The sequence below is a fragment of the Pteronotus mesoamericanus genome, unplaced genomic scaffold (genome assembly GCF_021234165.1).
Source record: "Pteronotus mesoamericanus isolate MK-2021 breed Mesoamerican mustached bat unplaced genomic scaffold, CSHL_Meso_final contig_311, whole genome shotgun sequence".
NCBI lineage: Eukaryota > Metazoa > Chordata > Mammalia > Chiroptera > Mormoopidae > Pteronotus > Pteronotus mesoamericanus.
The window spans coordinates 853,683-876,705 of record NW_026555132.1 but is presented as its reverse complement, the minus strand read 5'-3'; the positions used below and the strand labels follow the sequence as shown (position 1 = coordinate 876,705).

Below are 23,023 nucleotides of genomic sequence, written 5' to 3'. Positions count from 1 at the left end.
TTCAATAAATTGTGCTGGGAAAACTATATAATCACTTGTGGAAGAATAAAATTGTTCCCTTATCTCATACCAGTCATAAAAATTAACTTGAAATAGATTAAAGACTTAAACATAAGAGCTGAAGCCATAAGTTATCCAGAAGAAAACACAGGGTAAAATCTCCTTAGCATTAGTCTTGGCAACAATTTTTTTGGATAAGATACCCAAAACACAAGCAACAGAAGCAAAAGTAAACAAGTGGGACTACATCAAACTAAAAAGCTTCTTCACAGCAAATAAAACAACAAAATGAGAAGGAAACATAGGAAGTGGGAGAAGATATTTGCAAACCTTTCATCTGATAAGTGATTAATATTCAAAATACGTAAGGAACTTATACAACTCAATAGTAAGCAAACAACCTGATTTAAAAAATGGACAGATGAAATCTAATCAACAAAACAGCAAGCAAACAAAATATAACCAGAGACACTGAAATAAAGAACAAACTGAAAGTAACTAGAGAGGTGTGGGGAGGGGGATAATGGGGAAAGATGGGGAAGAGTCATCATGGACCATGTATAAAGGACCCATGGACAAAGCCAAGAGGGGGTAGGATTGAGGGTTGGAGGTAGGGATGGGTGGGGTGGGGGAAAATGGAGACAACTGTAGTTGAACAACAATTAAAAAAAAAAGAAGGAAAAAATAGGCAGATGATCTCTATATTTTTTCAAAGAAGACATACAGATGGCCAAGAGTACGTTAAGAGATTCTTAATATTATGAATCATCAGGAAATGCAAATCAAAACCACAGTGAGATATTACCTCATGCTGGTTAGAATGGCTACTCTGAAGAAGACAAGAGATAATGAGTGTTGGTGAGGATGTGTAGAAAAGGGAATGCTTGTACACTATTAGTGGGAATGTAAATTGGTGCAACCATTATGGAAAACACCATGGAAGTTCCTCGAAAAATTAAAAACATGACTACAAGATGTTACAGCATTCCCCAGTTCTGAGTATTTATTCAAAAACATGCAATCAGGATCTCAAAGAAATCCTCATCCCCATGCTCATTGTAACATTAAAGACAATCGCCATGACATGGAAACAACCTAAGTGTCCATAGATGCATGAATAGATAAAGTAAATGGGATATATATAAAGTAGAAAATTATTCAGCAATCTAAATGAAGGCTATCTTGTCATTTGAGACAATATGAATGGACCTTGAGGGCATTATACTAAGTGATATAAATTAGACAGAAAAAGACAGATACTGTATGGTGTCACTTATATGTGGAATATAAAAAAAAGCAGAGCTCATGGAAATAGAATAGAACAGTTGGTGATTGTCAGGAGGCTAGGGGGTGAGGGAAATGGAGAGATGTTGGTCAAAGGGTACTGTCTTCCGGTTATAAGATGAATAAGGTCTGAGGATCTAATGTACAGCATGGCGACTACTGTACTGTATTGTAATACTGTATTGTATGCTTGAAAGTGGCTAAGAGAGCAGATCTTAAATATTGTTACCACATTCAGACATGAAGTTATAGAGATGGAGATTGGATCAGTGTTGCCAGGAGTGAGGGAGGGAAAAGAGAAGGAAGTGGCTGTGGCTTTAAAAGGCAACGTGAGATTTGCTTGGGATGGAGCTGTTATGTATTTGACTGTAGTGGCCACACGGAGCTACACATGTGACAGCATTGCATAGAAGCACACACACATATACACACCCCTGCATCTAAAACCGGCAGAGATTGAATAGGCTCTATGGACTGTACCAATATTATTTTCCTGGTTGTTGTATTGCACTCTAAGTTGTGCAAGATATTACTCTTGGGAGAAATTGGGCAAAGAGTACAGGGGGTTGCTGAATTATATCCTTCAACTGCATGTGAACCTACAATAATATAAAATGAAAAAGTTTAAAAAAGAGAAACACCTATACATGTATCACTTTAGAAGGAGATATCAAAATATTATTATTATTTTTAAAAGATTTTATTTATTTATTTTTAGAAGGAAAGAGAGGGAGAGAAACATCAACATGTGGTTGCCTCCCATGTGTGCTTGTCTCCCATGCGCCCTCTACTGGGGACCTGGCCTGCAACCTAGACATATACCTTGACTGGGAATCGAACCAGTGACCCCTTGCTTCACAGGCTGGCACTCAGTCCACTGAGCTACACCAGCCAGCTATATATCAAAGTATTAGATACAGTTATCTCAATGTTGTAAGGCCTCTACATTACTGAAAAAATTTATATTGAAATATTTTTGTAATAAGAATTTTTATAATAAAAAATTGCTAACTTAAAGAGTAATGCAGATATTTTTAGAATGCTGCTCAGATAAATAGTTTAGTCCATTGAAAACTAAAATATAAAGTGGTATTCTAACAGCTCTCTCTTGCCCACTTATCTTTTTAGAGATAACTTACAGAGAAATCTATAGTAAAGAACATGATCTAGGGGGAATTATTTAAGAAGCCATTTAATTTGGGTAGATTAAAAACTGCCTGTTCTTTTGTCTCCCTCCTACTTAACACTGGTTAAGAATATTCAGTAATTTAGACGTTGCGCTAATTCACATTTCCCCCTTGGCTGGTGATCCAAGCTTGTGAGGTTTTTTAACAGCTTCCTCTTAGGGCTTGTATTTTAAACTCAAGTGTGCAGCTCAACATTATTTGACTCTGAAGTTGTGCTTCAGAGCTTTAATTGCAAGCTCTCTCCATGGGCACCATGGAAAGGCTGTTTAATTTAGATGTGGGAGTGGTCACAGTCTCTGTGAACCGAAGTGGAAGCATGTGGAGAGACCGGGGCTGCTTGCTTTTTGTCCTGTGGATGGGGCAGGGACAGCGCAAGTGCGGGACCCTGGCTGTGGAGGGCAGTCCTGCGGGGACACTGGGCTGTCTGCTTGGGGATGTGTGCCAGCACAGAGGGGCAGGCGAGCTCGTGTGCAGTAAGAACCCATCGTTTCAGGGCCCAGGCTGAGGACAGAAGCCAGGGATGGTCCAGTTTCACAGTCTGCCAGAAAGCAGGTCATCAAAGACCCTAAAACCAGGCTGTGTAGACCTTCTTTGGCCATTTTCCCAGACAGACATCTTTTCAACACATGCCGGACAAATAGTACAATACCTCAAGCCACAAAGGAAGTTTATCAAGAACAGGAAACACATTTTTTAAGCTGTGTGGTGTGTATCAGGGGTCCCCCCGCTTGACAGTTCTCAGGAGGGCTCACAGGACTCAGCATAGAGTCATAATTCTGGTTACGATCTATTGTAGCAAAAGGGTAAAACACAAAATCATCAAGGGGAAAAGGCAAAGGGGTAAAGTCTGAAGCAAATTGGCAGCGTGTGTGCCCCTCCCCCTGGAGTCACACAGGACAATTTTGTTCTGCAGCAGTGGCTGGTGATGGCACAGGTGAAGTCTTGTTTACTAGGGACGCTCACTAGAGACCCAGCATGATTGCTTTTATTGGGCACCTTCTGTCTCACATGTATCAAAATTCCACTTTCAGAAGGAAAACAGGTGGTAGCATAAACCATGGTGTTTGCACAAACAGTTTAGGTACAGGAACCATACTGATCATTCAGGGAACGCTGGAAGCCCTCACCCCACATCTAAGTTCCCAGATGCCTCCGAGGACCAGCCTTGCATTCAGGCTTTTCTGAGAACAGCAGCCTCAGGCCTGCTGGGTTCATTCTTTCCTGCCATGGTATCCTAAGAGTGGCAGATGCCTTTTCTGACTTACTGCTAAGAAAAGGGAAGATGAAAGGTGGTGGTGGGATGGTGAGGCAGCTACAGGGCATCCAGAATGAGAAGGAAGACACTTAGACACTGCAGCATAAATGGGAGGGCTGGAAACCGGGGAAGGACTTCCGGTTCAGGATGATGGTGTGAACATGATGCTGCTACTCCCTCTTCAAAATCCTATGAAATAACTGGAGGAAAGAATAGAAGGGAGCAGTGCTCAAGGACACTGATGGTGGTGGGAGAGGGGCCGTCAGAGGACCAGGAGTTTGAGAGATTCCTGGAGAATGGAAAGTTAATGGGTGGACTTGGTGGGTCAACCCAGCGGACACAGCTTAGGTGGGAGTTGTTTCTTGTGGATATCTCTGGAGAGACGCTGAGCCACATGGACTGAGAGCAGGAGAGGGAACTGAGCAGAGAGCAAGTGTTTCTGTGAAGGCCCCCTATCAGCAAGATGGTTGGCTTCCCACATCAGACCACCTGACCAGCTCTGGAAACCACCCTGGGAAGGACACTAAGTGAGAACCCAAGACCCCTGAGTACATTAGTTTTGTGCGGGGGTGGGAGTCAGCTGGTCTGCTTGCCCATTGTCAACACCCCGTAACAGGAAACCTGTCAGCTCACACGCCTGCCTTTGTCCCCAGGGCTTTCAGGCTGCCCCGCACCCACAGGACGGTGGGGAAGGTGGTGCTGGCGGCCTGCACTGGCCAGCTGGCTTTTCGCTTGAGTGTTGGAATCTGCCCATACTGAGGAGGCTCTCCTTCTCTGGACTGGATTCTGCTTTGATCCCACATACTGAGGTAGAGATAGAAATTCCGGAAGACCAGGGGCACAGAAACGGATCCATGAGGTTCACTGTGTTCTGTATTAACTGCAGCACTTCCAGCCTTCTGCCTGAATGTGAGACTCCAGCGATTGTGAAGGTGCCAGGTCTGCCGTTCCATGACTGAAGAGTGGTGGACAGAGCAGGCGTGTGCTTTAGAGTCTCTGCAGGCTTCACATAGCTTCCCTTTCAGTAAGACAGGTCTTCTGACCCTTTCGTTATTTTCCTGGGGCAGGGGTTGGAGGCCCTTGGTGAAATTTAATCATATCCTCCACCAAATCCAATTACTACCCACATCCATGAAATCCCATTTTCACTTTGTTTTGCTTCATGAGAGATTCACAAGGACAGGAGCCTTCTCAATCCACTTGGGCAGATTTCCTGAAGAATATCAGTCAGACACTGTGCATACATTGTTTATTACTCTGCAAGCACAGCAAGTATACATAAATGCAAATGACTATAGCCTAAGTTGCTTAAAGACGATGTAGATATCTGGTTTCCCACAAGAAGCTGATCCCTTAGGGATTTCAGGCCCCAGATGTATTTTCCCCAGGGTATTTGGGAGGTTTTATTCTGTTTTTTTCGTTTTTGTTTTTTTTAATTTCCAACTTTTACTATTAAAATTTTCAAACAAATTTCAAGAGAAAAATGGAAAGTCTAATGAAATAATACTTGAGAATATTCTCCACTTCCAAGTGTTACAGTATGAGGAGGACCCTCCCAAAAACTGGAAATACCTTCTGGAGGGCGGGCCCCTTGTAGTACAGGCTTCCCCCCGCCAGGTGAGTGTTCTAGGAAACCATCTGTATCAGTGTACCAGCTGGTGGCGTTGTGAGAAGCTGCATTTGGCTGCAATGAATTTTTTTTGAAGAGTCTTTCAATGCATTTGCCCATTTCATGATGGTGATTTACTAGTGCACCTGCCCATGCCTCACTGAGTGTTCAGCAACTTTTGACCAAAAATGGCATGACCCCCATGCCCCATCCTCCCTATTGACCCAATCTCAACCTAAGTGACTTTTTTTTTGTTTCCCTGGATGAAAAATATCCTCAAAGGGAAACGTTTAGCTGATGTGGAAGAGGCGGAACAGAAAACAGATGAAGCACTAAAAGGCATTCAAATTGACAAGTTCAAAAACAGTTCTGAGCAATGGGAAAAGATCTTAACAGATATCTTACATCAAATGGAGAGTACTTTGAAGGTGACTGAAGTTTAAACATGTAAGAATAAATATACAATTTCTTATAAATAAATTCTGTTTTTTGGGATGTCCCCCCTCGTACTTCACTGTATTTAAATGTTTTCTTTCTTATTCTCTCTCTTTCTCTCTCTCTGTGTATAACCATTTAAAGTAAATTGTGGATATCAGACACATCATCCCATTCATTGTCTAAAATAAGGACATTTTCTTACATAAGTACAATACCATCATCATACTTAAACAAATAAATAGTGGTTCCGTAATATCTAATGAGGATGATCAGACACTTAAGGAAAATCAACAACATGAAAAAGAAGGAGCAAGATGAACAAACAGAACTACTGGTGCTGGAGGAAACAAAACTGAGAAACTAAAACTAATTAGTGTCCCTAGAGATGTGAGACATTTTATTTATTAAACAGGAACAGCCTGCAATGAAAAATGAGCATGCAGAGAACCATAGTTCATTAAGTCATAGTAACCATAGTGCAGAGAACAGTACTATAGTAAATTAAAATAAATGTTCACAGAATTTTAAAAATCCAATATCAGGGCTAAAGGATACGTTTGAGGAAACTTCTCAGAATGAATATTAGAAAATCCAAGGGAAGAGAAATAAAAGAAAAAGGCTAGGAGATATGATCAACCTAGGAAATTGATAACATTCCTGAAAGGGGGAACAAGATACTGCCAAGACACAGAATAAAGCAGAGAAATAAATGAAGAAATTTCCCAGATCTGAAGAAAGGAAGAAGTCTTGAATGGACAGGAGCCACTGGAAAAGATCAGAACCTAAAAGATCACCAAGTAAAGGCAAACAGATGTTCCTCAGACTTTAGACTGAGAAGAAAGGGTCTGATCGACCTCGGCACTCTGAGCAGCTGCGATGAAGGTGGGAACAGCGCTTCTCAACTGTAATGAACCCATATGTCTCTGGGCATCTTGTTCACATTCAGGTCCAGGGAGGCTGTTGTTTATGAACCACACTTTGAATGGCAAGGGTCTAGAATAGAATGGAACAATGCCTTTAGAATTCAGAAGAACACTATCTTGAATGTAAAATTTTATAGTTGGCCAAATTATTGATTAAATATGTGAAATAAAGACTTACAGATCTTCAAATGCTCCATAAACTTACATGCCTTGCACTTTCTGAAAAGCATTACTTGTAGATGAACTGCAGAAAAGCATAAAAGGAATTAAGAGTTAGAAGACATGTATGCTTTCTGGACCTAACCCAAGAAGAGCATGTTTAAAGAAATAACTGGATACAGTGGTGTGGTGAGCCCAGGACACGATTAGTCCAAATTGGAACAGGAAGTAAGAAGAATCAAAAGAAGGACTTCAAGAAGGAAGTGATTTTAGTTCAAAATAGGACAATTAAGAAGCAGGAAGGTCTTAGTGACGTGATGGGAAAGTCATATGTTTCTTCTTGAAACAAAGGGGGGAAAGTCTATTAAGACTCCAGGAAAAGCAAAATCGCTTAAGAAAAGCATGGTCTAAATATGAAGCAAACTGCTACAGGACATGAGAGTCAGGTTGACCTTTACACTGGACACTGCCCCTTCCAGCAGAACAAAAACTTCTTAAGAATGGTTATTCCTGGAGTGAGGTCCTAGAGGTGTGAGTTTGGGTAGGAAACTTTCACTTTTTACTTAAGACCATTTAAGGTGGCTTGAATTTTAAAAATCAAGTATATTTAAAACCATTAAGAAATAGTCCCTACTTTAAATGCAAAAGCTGCGTGCTTGCTTTGGCAGCACATATACTAAAATTGGAATAATACAGAGATTAGCATGGCCCCTGCTCAACGATTACCCACAAATTCATGACGTGTTTGATATTTTTGGGACTGCTTTAAGAAGACAGAGAGAAAGAGGAACAGAGGTGCAAAGGAAAAAATGGTGGTGAATAAATACCTAGCAATAATGACCTTAAATGTAAATGGATTAAACACTCCAAACAAAAGACATAGGGTAGCTGAATGGATAAGAAAACATGACCCACATATATGCTGCCTACAAAAGACACACCTCAGAGTAAAAGATCTACACAGGCTTAAAGCGAAAGGATAGAAAAAATATTACAAGCAAATGGATGTGGAAAAAAAATCTGGGGTAGCAATATTTATATCAGACAAAACAGACTTCAAAACAAAGGCCGTAATACAGAGACAAAGGAGGATACTACATAATAACTTAAGGGAGTGGTCTAATAAGAGGATATAAACGTTGTTAATATGTGTACACCCAACATAGGAGCATCTAAATATATAAGGAAAATCTTGGAAGACTTTAAGAAAGAGATCAGCAGCAACACACTCATCATAGGGGATTTTAACACCCCACTGTCAGCAATGGTTAGATGTCCCAAACAAAGAATCAATAGAATATTGTGGCATTGAGCAATACTCTAGATCAAATGGACTTAATTTATACTTACAGAACACTTCACCCCAAAGAAGGAAAATATACATTCTTTTCAAATGCACGTGGATCATTTTTAAAGATCAACCACATTATAGGACACAAAACAAGCCTCAAGAATTTCAAGAAAATTGAAATCATATCAAGCATCTTCTCAGATCACAGTGGCTTGAAACTAGAAACCAACCTCAAGGAAAAAACTGTAAAACAGTCAAATACATGGACACTGAATAACATGTTATTAAATAATGAATGGTTTAACAATGAGATAAAGGAAGAAATCAAAAAGTATCTGGGAACAAAGGAAAATGAACACACAACAAACCAAAATCTATGGGACACAGCAAAGGCAGTCCTGAGAAGGGGAGTTCATAGTAATAAAGGCCTACCTAAGGAAAATAAAAAAATCTCAAACAACCTAACCCTACATATATAAGAACTAGAGAAACAATAACAAAGGCCAGAGTGAGTAGAAGGAAGGAAATAATCAAGATCAGAGCAGAATTAAATGACATAGAGACTTAAAAACTCAAAGGATCAATGGATCCAGGAGCTGGTTCTTTGAAAAAACAAAATTGGCAAACCTTTAACCAGACTCATCAAGAAAAAAGAGAGGACCCAAATAAATAAAATCAGAAATGAAAGAGGAGAATTAAGAACTGATACCACAGAAATACAAAGGATTGTAAGAAATTATTACAAACAACTATAAGCCAAGAAATTGGACATCCTGGGTGAAATGGATAAATTTCTAGAAACATACAATCATCCAAAGAAGCAGCAAAGAAGCATCAGAAAACCTTGAGTAGATCGATAAGAACTAGCAAAAATAAAGCACTAATCAAAAACTCCTGGAACACAAAAGCCCTGGACTGGATGGCTTCACAGGCGAATTCTTTCAAATATTCAAAGAAGAAATAACTCCTATCCTTCTCAAAGTATTCCCAAAAATTCAAGAAGAAGGAAGGTTCCCAAACTCGATGAGGCCAGGACTACCCTAATTCCAAAACCAAGTAAAGACACAGCAAAGAAAGAAAATCACAAGCCAATATCTCTGGTGAACATAGACACAAAAATCCTCAACAAAATACTGGCAATCCAGATCCAGCAATACATTAAAAAGACCATACACCATTATCAAGTGGGATTCATGCCTGGGATGCAAGGATGGTACAATATTCACAAATAAATGAATGTAATACACCACAGAAACAAAACGAAAGACAAAAATCACCTGGTCATATCAATAAATGCTGAAAAAGCATTTGATAAACTCCAGCACCCATTTATGATAAAAACACTCAGCAAAGTGGGAATAGAGAGCGCATACCTCAACATAATAAAGGCCACATATGAGAAACCTACTGCCTGCATCATACTCAATGGGCAAAAACTAAAAGCTTTCACCTTAAGATCAGGAACAAGACAAGGGTGTCTGCTTTCACTACTCTTATTCAACGTAGTACTCAGTTCTAGCCACAGCAGACAAGGAAAAAAAGACATCCAAATTGGAAAGGAGAAAGTAGAACTGTCATTATTCGCAGATGATATGATAGTATACACAGAAAACCCTATAGTCTCCACCAATAAACTATTCAACCTAATAAGTAAATTTGGCAAAGTAGCGGGATACAAAGTCAATATTCAGAAATCAGTAGTGTTTTTATACACCAACAATCAACTATCAGAAAGAGTAACTAGGGAAAAATCCCATTTACTATAGCAACAAGAAAAATAAAGTACCTAGGAATAGATTTTACCAAGGTGGTAAAAGACCTGTACTCAGAAAACTATAGATCACTGAAGAAATAAATCGAGGAAGATACAGAAAAATAGAAGCACATACCGTGTTCATGGATTGGAAGAATTGACATCATTAAAATGCCCATACTACCCAAAACAATCTATAGATTCAGTGCAATTCCTATGAAAATACCAGTGGCATATTTCACAGATATAGAACAAATATTTCAAAAATGTATATGGAACCAAAAAAAGAGACCACGAATAGCCTCAGCAATCTTGAGACAGAAGAATAAAGTTGGAGGGATCACAATACTTAATATCAAACTATACTACAAGACCATTGTAATCAAAACAGTCTAGAACTGGCATAAGGATAAACATATAGATTGGTGGAATGGAATAGAGAGCCCAGAAATAAACCCATGTCTCTATGGTCAATTAATATTTGACTAAGGGGCACAAGCATACAACAGAGTAAAAATAGCCTCTTCAACAAATGGTGTTGGGAGAACTGGACTGGTACATGCAAAGACATGAAACTAGACCACCAGCTTATACGGTCCACAAGAACCAACTCCAAATGGATAAAAGACTTAAATATAAGACACGACACCATAAAAGTCCTAGAGGAAAACAGGGAGTAAAATTTCAGATATCCCATATAGCAATATTTTTGCTAATCTGTCACCTAGGGCAAGGGACCTAAAGGGAAAAATAAACAAATGGGACTACATTCAATTAAAAAATGTCTGCATGGCTAAAGGAACCACCATCAAAATGAAAAAGGACCCTGTAAGGGAGAACATATTTGCCAATGATACATCAGACAAGTGTTTATTCTCCAAAATGTATAAAGAACTCATGTGACTCAACTCCAGGAAGACAAACAATCCATTCAAAAAAAGGACAAAGGACCCGAATAGACACTTCTCCAAAGAGGACATAGAGATGCCCAATAGACATATTGAAAAAATGCCTAACATCACTAGCCACCAGAGAGATTCAAATTAAAGCCACAATGAGATATCACCTCATACCTTTCAGAATGGCTATCATTAATCAATCAAGAAACAAGTGCTGGTGAAAATGTAGAGAAAAGGGAACCCAAGTGCATTGTTGGTGGGAATGCAGACTGGTGCAGCCACTGTGGAAAACAGTATGGAATTTCCTCAAAAAATTAAAAATGGAACCGTCTTTTGACCTAGCCATTCCATTGCTGGGAATATACCCTAAGAATCCCAAAACACCAAATCAGAAAAACTTAATGTACCCCAATGTTCATAGCAGTGTTATTTACAATAGCCAAGGGCTGGAAAAATCCTAAGTGCCCATCAGTAGATGAGGGGATCAAAAAACTGCAGTACATTTACAAATGGAATATGACAAAGCAGATAGAAAAAAGGAATTTCTACCTTTTGTGACAGCATTGATGGAACCGGAGAGCATTATGCTAAGTGAAATAAGCCAGGGGGTAAAAGACAAATACCATACAATCTTACTTATAAGAGGAATCTAATGAACAAAATAAACTAGCAAGATAGAACCAGAGACATGGGAACATGGAACATACTGACAGCTGCCAGAGGGAAGCAGTGGGGGAGAAATGGTAGAAAGCGATCAGTCCAAAAACGTGTGAATGACCCATGGACATGGACAACAGTGTGGGAATCAGGGGGAGGGCTAGGTGGAAGAGGGCAAAGGGGACAATATTGTGACAACTGTACTAGAATAACAATAATAAAAAATTTAAAAAATAAATGTAAAAGTTGAGGGAGGGAAGAGAAGGAATAAATGATAACAAATAAAGGAAGAAGCCCTCTATCCCTACATACACCTCACTTTCCATCCTTGGTGTTCTCCCCACCCACACACTACTGGGGAAAATTCCAAATTCTTCTCCCAGGTAAGCAGGACTCAGGTGCTAGAATGGGGTGTGGTAGATGGTGAAGATTGGACCTCAGCAGGAGAGCCTGGACTCTCTCTTGTCCCGAAAGGAACATTTTTACTGGGACCCTAAACTCCCAGCTGTAGGTGAGCCCCAGTGATCAGCATGTGAAGTCATAAGGCCTGCGAGGGGCAAGTACGGATTGCCCCAAAATCAGACGGAGGCTGGGTGAATTCCATTGCAGCCCCATGGTGCATCAGCGTCAGCCCCAGGAGCCTGAGGTCCAGCGGCCAAGGGAGGGGCAGAGGAGCAGCAGTTACAGGGTGATGGGCATGTATGACGGCTCTGCTTGTGGGAAAGATCAGTGTTCCCCTCTTGTGAGAGAGAGCAGGGCCAGCCGGCTGAGGACTGCCTGACCCAACAGAATTAAAAGCAGATGGTTTCAGAGATCTGCCCCCAAGATCAGCGGATAAGGATTTACACCCAGCATCACCCCTGATGACAGCAGGAGAATTAGGGGGAGGTGTGTGAGGCCTGCGGGGGCCGCGGCGGAGCAGCCTGTCCTGGGCTGGGGACTGAGTCCCAGCTGAGGGGACAGAGTGGTGCCCAGGCCTGGCTGGTGGCATTGGAAATGGAGTGACGAGGGCAGCTTGAAGATCCGCTTAGGGGAGAGAATTGATACGAAGCATTTACAAATGTGAGCATTGGGAGGGACTTGGAGGAACTTTGGGATAACACACTCATAGAAAAGCTGGCCAAGGTGGCTTGAAGAGATTCTGTTCTTCTGACACACAACACTGTCATTAAGTTTTCAAACCCAGAGGTTGCAGCATCTGCGTTTTAAAAGCTCTCCTCACGAACTCCGTGTGTGAGACTTTTGGAGAATGAGCCTCCTGGACCGTGCCAAGACTGTTTATCTCTACTCCTCGTTGCCCCACAGTGATGTCTTCAGTTTCTGTACAGCACGATGCATTTTGGCATTGTTTTCCAAATTGGAATCTAGAGTTCTTTACCGGAATGTGTTGTTTTAGTTTTGATGATAAACTAAAAAGGCATCATCTAAGTGAGTTGTGCAGGTTATCTGGATACCAACCATATAACCTGAGACTGCTGCGTGGTTCCAGCTCTGGTGTCTGTTATATATGAGCTCTGTGGCACCAAATAATACCCTCTCGGTCACCGGGAACCAGGCAGGAAAGAAGAGATACAGGCTTTCTATGCATAAAATTATGTATCTGTGCTAGGTGAAGGCCAAGGGATGGCACAGTGTGCGGCTGGGTGGGAGGTTTCAGAGACCAGAGGAGAAGGGCCCCCTCCCCGAGCCCTCAGAGGCGCGAGCAGAACCCACCCAAAGGAACGACGTCTGCCACATGTTATTAGGGTCATTAGTTTGACTCTCTTGGTTTTGTAGCTCTGCTTGTATTCGATTTCATAGTTTATAGTTGAACAAGGTCTATAAACATAAGGTGTTTATATCTAGTTTTATGTTTGCACATGTTTAAGTAACATTATAATTTGAAACAACTTAAGTCAACATTGGGGGTTAAGGGGAATTTTTTTCCCTCTGAAGGAGTTTGTACATTAGGTAGTTATAGAACAGTGGTCCCCAACCTTTTTTGGCACCAGGGACTGGTGTGGTGGAAGACAGTTTTTCCATGGACCAGGGGTGGGGGGACTGGGGATGATCCAAGTGCATTGCGTTTAAGCTCCCCTCCTCCTGTGCGGCCCAGTTCCTAACAAGCCCAGACTGGTACCAGTCCAAGGCCCGGAGGTTGGGGACCATTGTTATAGAAAACTTTGTATGATTTCCTTTTTCTTAACATTCTGCTCATTGCCCTTTATTTTGCACAATCATATCTATTCCAATGACACTGGTCATTTTGCTGCTGTTGTTGTTGTTAGGACTTGAGCTTCAGGAATGGTATGGAAACTTCTGGAATAAGTAAAGATGGAGGCCAGGGGAGGGGAACCTGGGCCACCAGTGGCAGAGGCCTTGTGTTTCAGAAAGTGGACAAGTGTGCTTCGGGGAGCTCAGCTTGGACCCAGTTGCTGGTGGGGTTACCGCTCAGGACAGGCACAGTGTCTGCAGAGTCCCAAGCAGCATGGTCTAAACCATAAGAATACGTATCATCCCCCATGCCTGGCTCAGGGGCTGTCTACCCTCTCAGCCCCAGCCTCTTTCTCACATTCAACTCCACAGCATCAACATGGTTCCTGGGCATCTCATCAGCGCCTTACAGGAAACCCTTCCCGGAGTCCCAGCTGGATTCCTCCAGGTCCCATGGGCCAGTTCAGCACTGTCTGCTGATGTCCTAGCTGCACGGGAGCTGGGGGTAAGCACCAGGCATTTTCCACCTCTAGTGAGAAAAGGTCTGGGCCAGAAAGAAAAATCTGTGTGGAGTGTGGAGCGTGGGGCGTGGCAGCGAGGATCGGACAGCCAGCCAGCTGCCATCCCATTGGCTAGGAATGCTCCTGAGCTGGGTCACACCATTGAGGGTGAGTTGCGGCAGTCACAGATGGCTTATCCATCAAAGTGGAAAGCAGGGAGAGGGTAGAGATGAGGGTCAGCACCTCACTCCTAGGGTCTGACACCAACTGCATGCGATCCCTGGACCAGAAGTGTCCAAATCAGTGGGCTTCAGAGCCTGGCAGAGGCCAACATAAGGGCAGCAGGCCCCTGACATCTCAGAGCATAGTGAGGTGAGGACTGAGGGAAACACAGGCCCCTGCCTTCTTCAGAGGCTGCTGTACCTCCTACTGACTTTTGCCCAAGGGACCATGGCCTCAGATGTCACAGAAACTCCAGTTTTTCAGGAGGAGGGGGACACATGATTTGGTTTAAATAGGAAGGGGCTGGGAGAGGTTGAAGAATGTGTCTGTGGGGGCATGAGCACTGAGCCTGGCACTCGGAGGCACAGCCTCCTGCCCTGGCCTGCTCACCTCCTGCGAGTTCGCCTGCCAGATGTTAGGATTTGGGGCCAAAGTCCTGGCCATCACTGCAAAGGAGGGAAGGGTTCTGAGTGAGGGCACCCTGAGGCCAGGGAGGGCGGGCTCAGGGCCAGGGTCCCCAAAGTGACTGACCGAAGCCTGGCCTCTCAGGGCTCGTGCCCCCTGCCCTGCTGTGCATGGCGTTACCTGCACTGTGCAGGGCTGTTGTGATTCCTGTTGTTGCCTCTTCTCTGTTTGATTCCAAGCTCCCTGATCACTGTGTTCACCGCCTCATTCCTGCACACCAGATACAGCTCTGGGGACTGTGTGATGTGGTGGTCTGATTTCCAGGTGCCAGGGTGTAGTCCATGCGCTGGCATGCAACAGACTGGGCAAGCTCCTTGTCTTTCTGAGGCCCCCTTTCCACACTTCTAAACGGGGTGATTCCCAAATTCTATCTGGATGTCATGAGGGTTAAGTGAGGTACGCAAAGTGTTCATCACAGCTATCGGTGCAGGCACACTTTGTTTTATTGTGGTTCACTTTATTATACTTGCCAGATGCTGCATTTTTTACAAATTGAAGGCAAGACCCACCCTCCCTCCACCCCAGCCAAAAGAATATAACTTGCTTTGTCACAAAGCTCACTTTATTGCGGTGGTCTGGGATCAGACTCACAGAATCTTTGAGGCGTACCTGTACACTTAATGAAACACTCAGTGTCCTTCGCCTGTTGTTAGTGTCATGCAGGGCACATAATAGATGCTCAGTAAATGCGTAGTGGATTCACATGGTGCAAGGGGCCTGGTTTAGCCTGGGCCATGTGAGGGGCTTTCCTTATAGAACTATGCGGAGTGTTGCCAGAAGCAAGGTCTTGATCAGGATGGAGGCAGAAAGCAGCAGGGCTGTGCCCAGTGCCAGAGTGGAAGGTTGAGTGGAATCTCGGAAGGAGAGTAAGGCTCGGGTGACAGGCTGTGTGAGCCTAGATCCCAGCAGCACAGGACAAGGGCAACCACATCTGTGTCAGGAGGAGGCCTGATTCCATGTGAGCCAGGTGCATGGAATGGCAGCCTTCTGGTGGTGCAAAGACACCTTTAAGGCAGATCAGTGAGCAAATATGTACAGAGAGAGGGAGAGGAAGGGGGAGAGAGAGAAGCCTTTCCTCCCTGATCATGGTAGAAAAGGGATCTACTTTGACTTGCCATGCTTGTGCCTGTTGGGTTCTGACAAATGCCCCTGAGTGCCGTGTTTGTGCCTGTGCTGATCTCTCCTATCACACTGGAAGCCCCAGAGGAACAGAGGTTTCTTAGTCACCTTTTAAATACACAACATACACCATATAGAGAATGAATGCCTTGCACATAATAAGTGCTCCATAAATGTGGGTGGAATGAAGGAAGGAAAACACAAAGGTGTACTTTATATTCTGTTGGAAAGAGACACATTGGGAAAATAGACTAAATTTGATCCAGATTTAACTAAGCAAATAAACAAAAAACTAACCACCCTTAAGTTCATTTGAGCCATGCATGAGTTTTTACTGGACTTAAATCACTGCTTTGCATACATCCATCCTCCTTAGCATAAAATTCAGGTTTAATATTTAAGGCCCAGCAATTATTCAGAGCATGGTACGTGTTGGTTTATGTGCTAGTTTAAAGTGATTCTTTCTCCTCAACTCACCTTCCTTCCCTTCCTCCCTCTCCTGTTCTCTGTCCTCCCCTCCCTCCCCTTCCTCTCGCTCATTCATTTCTTCTAGTCAGGCAATCCTTAAAAATTCTCCTCAAAGAAATCTGACTTTGACATCATGTTTGGCATCTAACAGGTGAAAAGTTAGAATGCTTGGCGGTGACTCATGTCCACTTGGCCTTTTCTTCAACTGCCCTTCCGTGGTGACACCTGGGCTCCCCCAGGGACCTAGGATGGCCAGATGCGGGGTAACAAAAATACAGGACACGCAGGTACACTAGTGTCTGGTGTTTCTACTGGGACCCTGGGACACAGGTCCTGCTTCCTGGGGTGAAAGCTGGACAGTGATATAGGACCTTGTGTTCAGAAGGACCCTGATTAGTTTAATTCTCTCCTCTCACCATCTCGAAATCCTCAATAATTTTTGAACATTTTTGTTTTCCATTGGTCCCCAAATTTCATAGCCAGTCTTGCTAGGACATGATTTGGGACCCCAGTGCCATAAGTAGTACCACTTGGAGTGACTCCGTCACACTACGTGGCACAAACCGGAGGCATCCCCGCTGCCTGGTTTGCCCATGTTACAGAGTAGGTGACGTCTGGGTGGCTTTTCCCCAGACACCTGTTTTTTTTATCCCAATTTGCTCTAAGTGTTTCTGCCTTGGCACTAGACCCTACTTTTTAGACTTTTTAATCCAAGTCTCACTGAACCTGGCATAAATCAGTGAGATACTTCATGAGTAGAAATTTTAGTTGCTTCAAAGGTGCCTTGAAAAGCCATTTGACCTAAAAACTAACTTTTATTGATGTTACCTAATGGTGTTGCCTGATACATATGATATTCATTATGAATGCATGTTTATGATGTCATTCTTTTGCACAACTGCTTAGACTCAGAGTTTCCAAATGTTGGCCGTAGATTAGCTTGATTCCACCTGCAGGTGGATCTTTTTCAAAAGCGGGAATGTAGCTGTTCTGACTGCTCAGTCCCTAGAGCTCTCGGGAGAAAGGGCTTGTGAACAGGTGCAGCAAGAGTCAGACGCCGGGGAGTACTCAGGGGCACGGAGGGAGATAAGAGTATTCATATGCAGAACTGGAGAAACGTTTAGCCACAAAAACAATCACCTAGAAAGAAATAACATCACATGTCATTTTAGGAAAATCTGGTATAAGAATCCAAAACCTTAGACTTAGCTAAGGATGTAATTACTTGTATTGCAAAAAAATAATATTTCTACTTCTGAGTTCATTTTTAAACAATGAGATCTCCACTACAATGAGAACAGTGTATAAAAATTTTATTGAATTTCCTGGTTTTGATAGCCCTTATTGTTATCTAAGATATCACTTTTGGGGGAATCTGGGTGATGATTAGACAAAAAAAAACCAACCTGTCTGGGTTATTTCAATTTTTTAAACTTTTTATGGGTCTATAGTTATTTTAAAATAGAAAGTTAAAAATTTATATATGTGAATACATTTGTGTATTTAGTATATTAGTATATAGTACAATTAGGATTAGTATATATATAGTGTGTGTACATGTACATATATACATAGTATATCACACATTTATACACATTATAGTGTGTTCAGGATCACATCTACGAGGTGAAACGAGCTCATCTTCATTGCACGCTCAGTCGAGAAGGTGACTGATCTGTCTTTGCCTTTCTCTGGTCATTTATCAGATAAAGTACTGGATCTAGAAACTGTAATGGTCAAACCCCATGGTAGCTGATGGCTTCAATCATTTAATCTTTCACCAAGGGGGCATCAGCAGCAGAAAATAAACTCATTTTTAAAATCATGTTTTCTTGTCTCCTGACCTACAAAAGGAGGAAAGATGTCAAAAGCAAAGTAACAAATGGGAAGGGGAAAAGGAGCAAAAAAATCTGCTTTTTGATATCAGCCAGGGCCCAATTATCTATTTTTTCTGTTATGTTTAACATCTGAACTGGATGGTTATGTCATTCTAATTTTAGTTCTTGTTAGAGTGAGTTCATTTGTCCAATTTAGGTTGCTTAAACAGGGAAGGTGGAAGTAGTGACAGAAGTGGAAGGAAGTTATTGAGTTGAACAGATTGGATGAGATAATGAAACAGAAAAGGGATTTGTTTATTCATTTTCATTCCAGAAAGATTCCTCAGCTCTCAGCTTGGTGTCATACATCTTTTGATGGCACAAGATGGACTAACAGACTCTGACCTCCCAGTGTTTACCTTCAAGGCAGTAGAAAGACAGGGGACGAACGGCCAAGTTGCTGTGCTCTCTATCATCAGGTAGGAATAAATGGGATAAAGAAAGGCGAAGAGAAATAAAGATCTGGAGGTAAAGAGAAAGCACATTTTAATTCTTGGGATGATATTGTTCTTGTAACAAGAGGAAGCTAGAGTTATAACCATCATAATTAGAAAAAACAAAGAATGTAAATGTTTGCCCTAGTGATATGTCAGTGAAAGGAAACTGGACTGCTGTATCACTTTTAATTTAAATTCTAGTTAAAGTTAGTCAGTTTCTCCCCATTTTTCCTCTGTTGGAAGTGCTTGGATTTTCTCACTAGTTTTGTATAGCAGTGGCCATAAAAATGTTCATGTCCTTTGACCCCAAATACAGTGATTCTTAAATTCATTGGACCTAATGCCCTCTTTTTTATAAAAATATTTTGTGACACCCCCTTCACTATCCTGAAATGAAATCACAGATGTTATAACTTACCTAGAGGCATGATTTCAAGAATTCAAGACAGACTTCAATGAAACAAAAGGAAAGTAATTTATAATAAACCTAACAACATTATAAGACCGAACAATGCCACATCTGTACATGGAATCAGTGTAGCGGCCTCTGATCCAGAGTGAAGCCCAGAGTAATGGGCCAGGCACAAGCAGGAATGTCGTACCAGCTTGTGTGTTACCAGCCTAAAGTGAATTCTGTGGCTACCTCTGACTTCAAAGGCACAGGGAGTGTCGTCCTCTCATGGGCCTGGGATGGGGAGAACCTGAGAGTTTTGGGTAACTGAGGGAGGCTCTGGCCTGAGAGTCTGCTGCTTGACCATAAGGCATTTGACAGGACTCTGGATGGGACACCCTCTGCGGTGCGTTGCACACCTGCCTCTGCCCACCGCAGCCCGTAAAGCTTCCCCAAGCACATGTGCTTCGACGAGTCCCCGGCATCCCTCGCTGAGGCAGGGCAGCCTTTATATAAACCTCTGCTTAGACTGATTCATGGATTTATTCTTAGATAATAACCAAAAGAGGACAGTGCTCTTTGTCTGAATGTATTGACATCAAGGTTATTAGTGACACGATAAAACTGGAAACAACCTAAACATCTAATTGAATAGAAAGATTTGATTACCTATGATTTTTTTTTTCCAAACAAAAGATAGTATAGAGCCATTGGACAGTGAGAATCCGAAACAGCGATGTGAACCAAAAATACTATACTGATCAAAAGCATATACATTTTATAGCATCTCTGTACAAAACATGAAATAAAAGAAACAAAGAAAGAAATATTTAAAAGTTGGTTTTGTAGAATGAATCAGCTGTTTAGTGCTGTGTAACAAACAACCCCCAAATTTAGTAGTTTGATGTAACACGCAACTGTTAACTCGTGGTTCTGTGGTGGGCTGTTTGGACTGGGTCACCCAGTGCAATTCCTCACTGGCCTTGTCTGGGCCACTCACCCCACAGTGGTCAGCTAGAGGCTCACAGACAGCCTGGTCCAAGGTGGCCTCTCTGACATATCTGGAAGCTGTTGCCATCAGCTGGTCCTAGCTCTGCCACAAGCCAGCTGTAGACATCTTTAACAAACCCAGAAAAGCATGCAGTATTTTTGGCCCAAATCATAACTTTAACGCGAATGAGGGAGGAGATTGATAGAGATGGTTTTACATGTACATTTTAATGCTTTCCCCTGCGAGGCCTCATCAACCATAGACTATCAGAGTCAAAAAAAGGAAACAGACCAACCATCTATCTGGTCCAGAGATAGATGTTTGTATTTATCTCAAGTGTCAGCTGAAGTAAGTGTTACTGGTATCAGCATTAGAGGCTGGTGTCTCCAGGAGGAGAGGGTGCAGCATGTCGTTAGCTCGTCAGCAGTGTTGGGAGGGGCTGAGAGTGGACAGTGATCACCACTCCTTTGCTGGGGGTGAGAGGGGGTCTCTGGAAGGATGAGGTCTTGTATTTGGTTTCTTTCAAGGAGTTTCCTAGAAGCAACTAAAACTCATCTTGCTGCAGTATGTGAAGACACTGTCATTTTTTACATTTTTGACAAATGACTGACAAATGATAAACTGCACACAGGCTGTGGTGCAGGAACTGCTGGCTCAATATACCAAACTATGAAGAAAGGCCACTTGTTAGTCTGCTCTGAAGCTGGGCTAGGTCTGTGGGTGACAAGCTCAGAACCAGGTATGGAACTGCCCAGGCTGTCACCATCCTTGGCCCCAGTGGCTTAATATTGAGTCTGAGAGCACAGAGCCTTGTCATGGCACAGCTCTCTCATTTGAGATGTTTAATATTTGATATATATTCAAAAATACTCAGATATATAAAATTAACACTCGTGCACCCACTCCCAACTTAAGACCTGTAATAATGCTAATTCTGTTCTTTCTATATGTACTCCTTCTTTATTGCATGTTCACTGTTCCAAGCACTTTACAGGTTTTAATGATAAAAACCACATGAGGCAGGCTATTATTTTCATTTCTAGATGAGGAAACGGAAGCTCAGAGGTTAAGTATTTTGCCCAAGATGGCATGCTAATGAGCGATGGAGCTCGGATTATTTGAACCCTGGTAGCCTGGCTTCAGGATCCATGCTTGTGGTTGCCTTTATTGATTGATTTTTTAGTATTGACTTTAAACTTGATAAATAAGGCATAATGTATGTGGTATTCTGTGGCTTCCTGTTGTCCCTCAGTATTTTGTTTCTAAGATTCATTTACGCTGTTATGTTTAACCAAAGAGCTGTTCTCTTGCTCATTCCATTTCGCCACATATATACACCACAATTTACTTAGCATTCTCATCTCGGTACCAGTGGATGCTTGGGCTGTGTTTTTGATATTTTGCATAAAACTCTTGTGAAAAATCTTATACATGTTTTCAGGGGAAATGTGTGCGAGTGTCTCCAGGGCTCTCACATTTAGTTGCCGTGACAGAGAGAAAGAAATACATTTCAGATCACATTGACACCCACATTTCCATCAAGCACCCCCACCCAACAGGCACAAGTGAAGCAAACATTTCATGAAATGATGCGTATCTTATTGCTCATAATGCTCTCTGATATTTTTAAATTTTTAAAAATTTTGATCTTAGTCCTTTAAACTGATTTTATAACTCATTAATAATTTGCAATCTGTTGTTTGGAAAACACTCCTCAACAATATGTATTACATTAGGGGTCAGAATGCTGGGTTGTGGGGTGTGCCAGTGTTCAGCTTCACCAGACAGGGCCAAATTGTTTTTTAACATGATTGTATAATTTATACCTTGCCAGCACCATCTAATCTGTGAAACTATATCCTTACCAACACTCGGCATTATTGGACCTAACTTTTGTCCAATAGGTGCAAAATACAGTATAGGAAAAAGATCTCTCACTGATTTATTATTGTTAAGGTTGAACATGCTTTCCTATGTTTATTGCTATTTGCATTTCTTCTAATGTGAAATGCCTGTTCACGTGTTTTGCCAATTTTTCGTTTTCTTTCTTTTCTTTTTTCTTTTTTTGGTCTTACTCTTACTGACTTTTAGGGGTTCTTTGTCCTTTGAATTTATAGATGTTAAAATTATACTCTCTAAGTTTGTGTTTTATATTTTCTTTATGGTGTCTTAATTAACATAAATTCTTACATTACAATTGAATTTATCTTTTATATTCACATTTTCTGCACCTTGTCTACTTTTAGATCATGAAATATATGCATTTTAAAGTTTGAGAGTTTTACCTTTCAATTTTATTCTTGACTCTGTTAGAATTGTTGTCTGTAGTGTGAGGAAGGGATCTGTTTCATTTTTTCCTCCCGTAGGGACTGTCCATTGTTCCAGCACCACTTCCTGAATTGACTATCCTTCCCCAGTGATCTGCCCGGCTTCTCTGGATTTTATTAAATTCTGTATGTGGGAGTCTGTTTGGGGCTATTTTGTTCGTAGTCTGTGTGTATATCCTTAGTCCAACAATACACTATTACAATCACACTCGATTTATAATAGTATACTATTATATAACATACATGATATATTATTATACCTGAAATATAATTCAGAATTATGTTGGCTATTCTGGGTCTTTTGCACTTTCATACAAGTTTTGGAATCAGTTTGACAAACAATTTCCTTAAAAAAAAATCCTTGCAGATTTTTTTTAGACACAAAAGGACAAATATTGTATGATTGCACTTATATCAGATATCTAGAGTAGTCAAATTCATAGAGACAGACAGTAGATGGGGCCCTGACTGTGTGGCTCAGTGGGTGGGGCATGGTCCCACAAACCAAATGGTTGCTGGTTTGATTCCCGGTCACGGCACAACCCTGGGTTGCAGCCGGTTGGGGGTGTGCAAGAGGA

General features: G+C 41.8%; 1 protein-coding gene and 1 non-coding gene across 2 annotated transcripts in view; both read left to right on the top strand.

Annotated features, from left to right (window-relative positions):
- The window catches only part of ACOXL (acyl-CoA oxidase like), a 264,136-nt gene that overhangs the window by 149,880 nt on the left and 91,233 nt on the right, over positions 1-23,023 (top strand). The window contains 2 exon segments of the mRNA XM_054575576.1: positions 20,750-20,784; positions 20,786-20,857. Coding sequence (XP_054431551.1) covers positions 20,750-20,784; positions 20,786-20,857 — 107 coding nt within the window.
- LOC129072163 (U6 spliceosomal RNA) lies at positions 7,508-7,611 on the top strand. Its single transcript, XR_008529342.1, has one exon. It is a non-coding gene; the product is annotated as a U6 spliceosomal RNA (small nuclear RNA).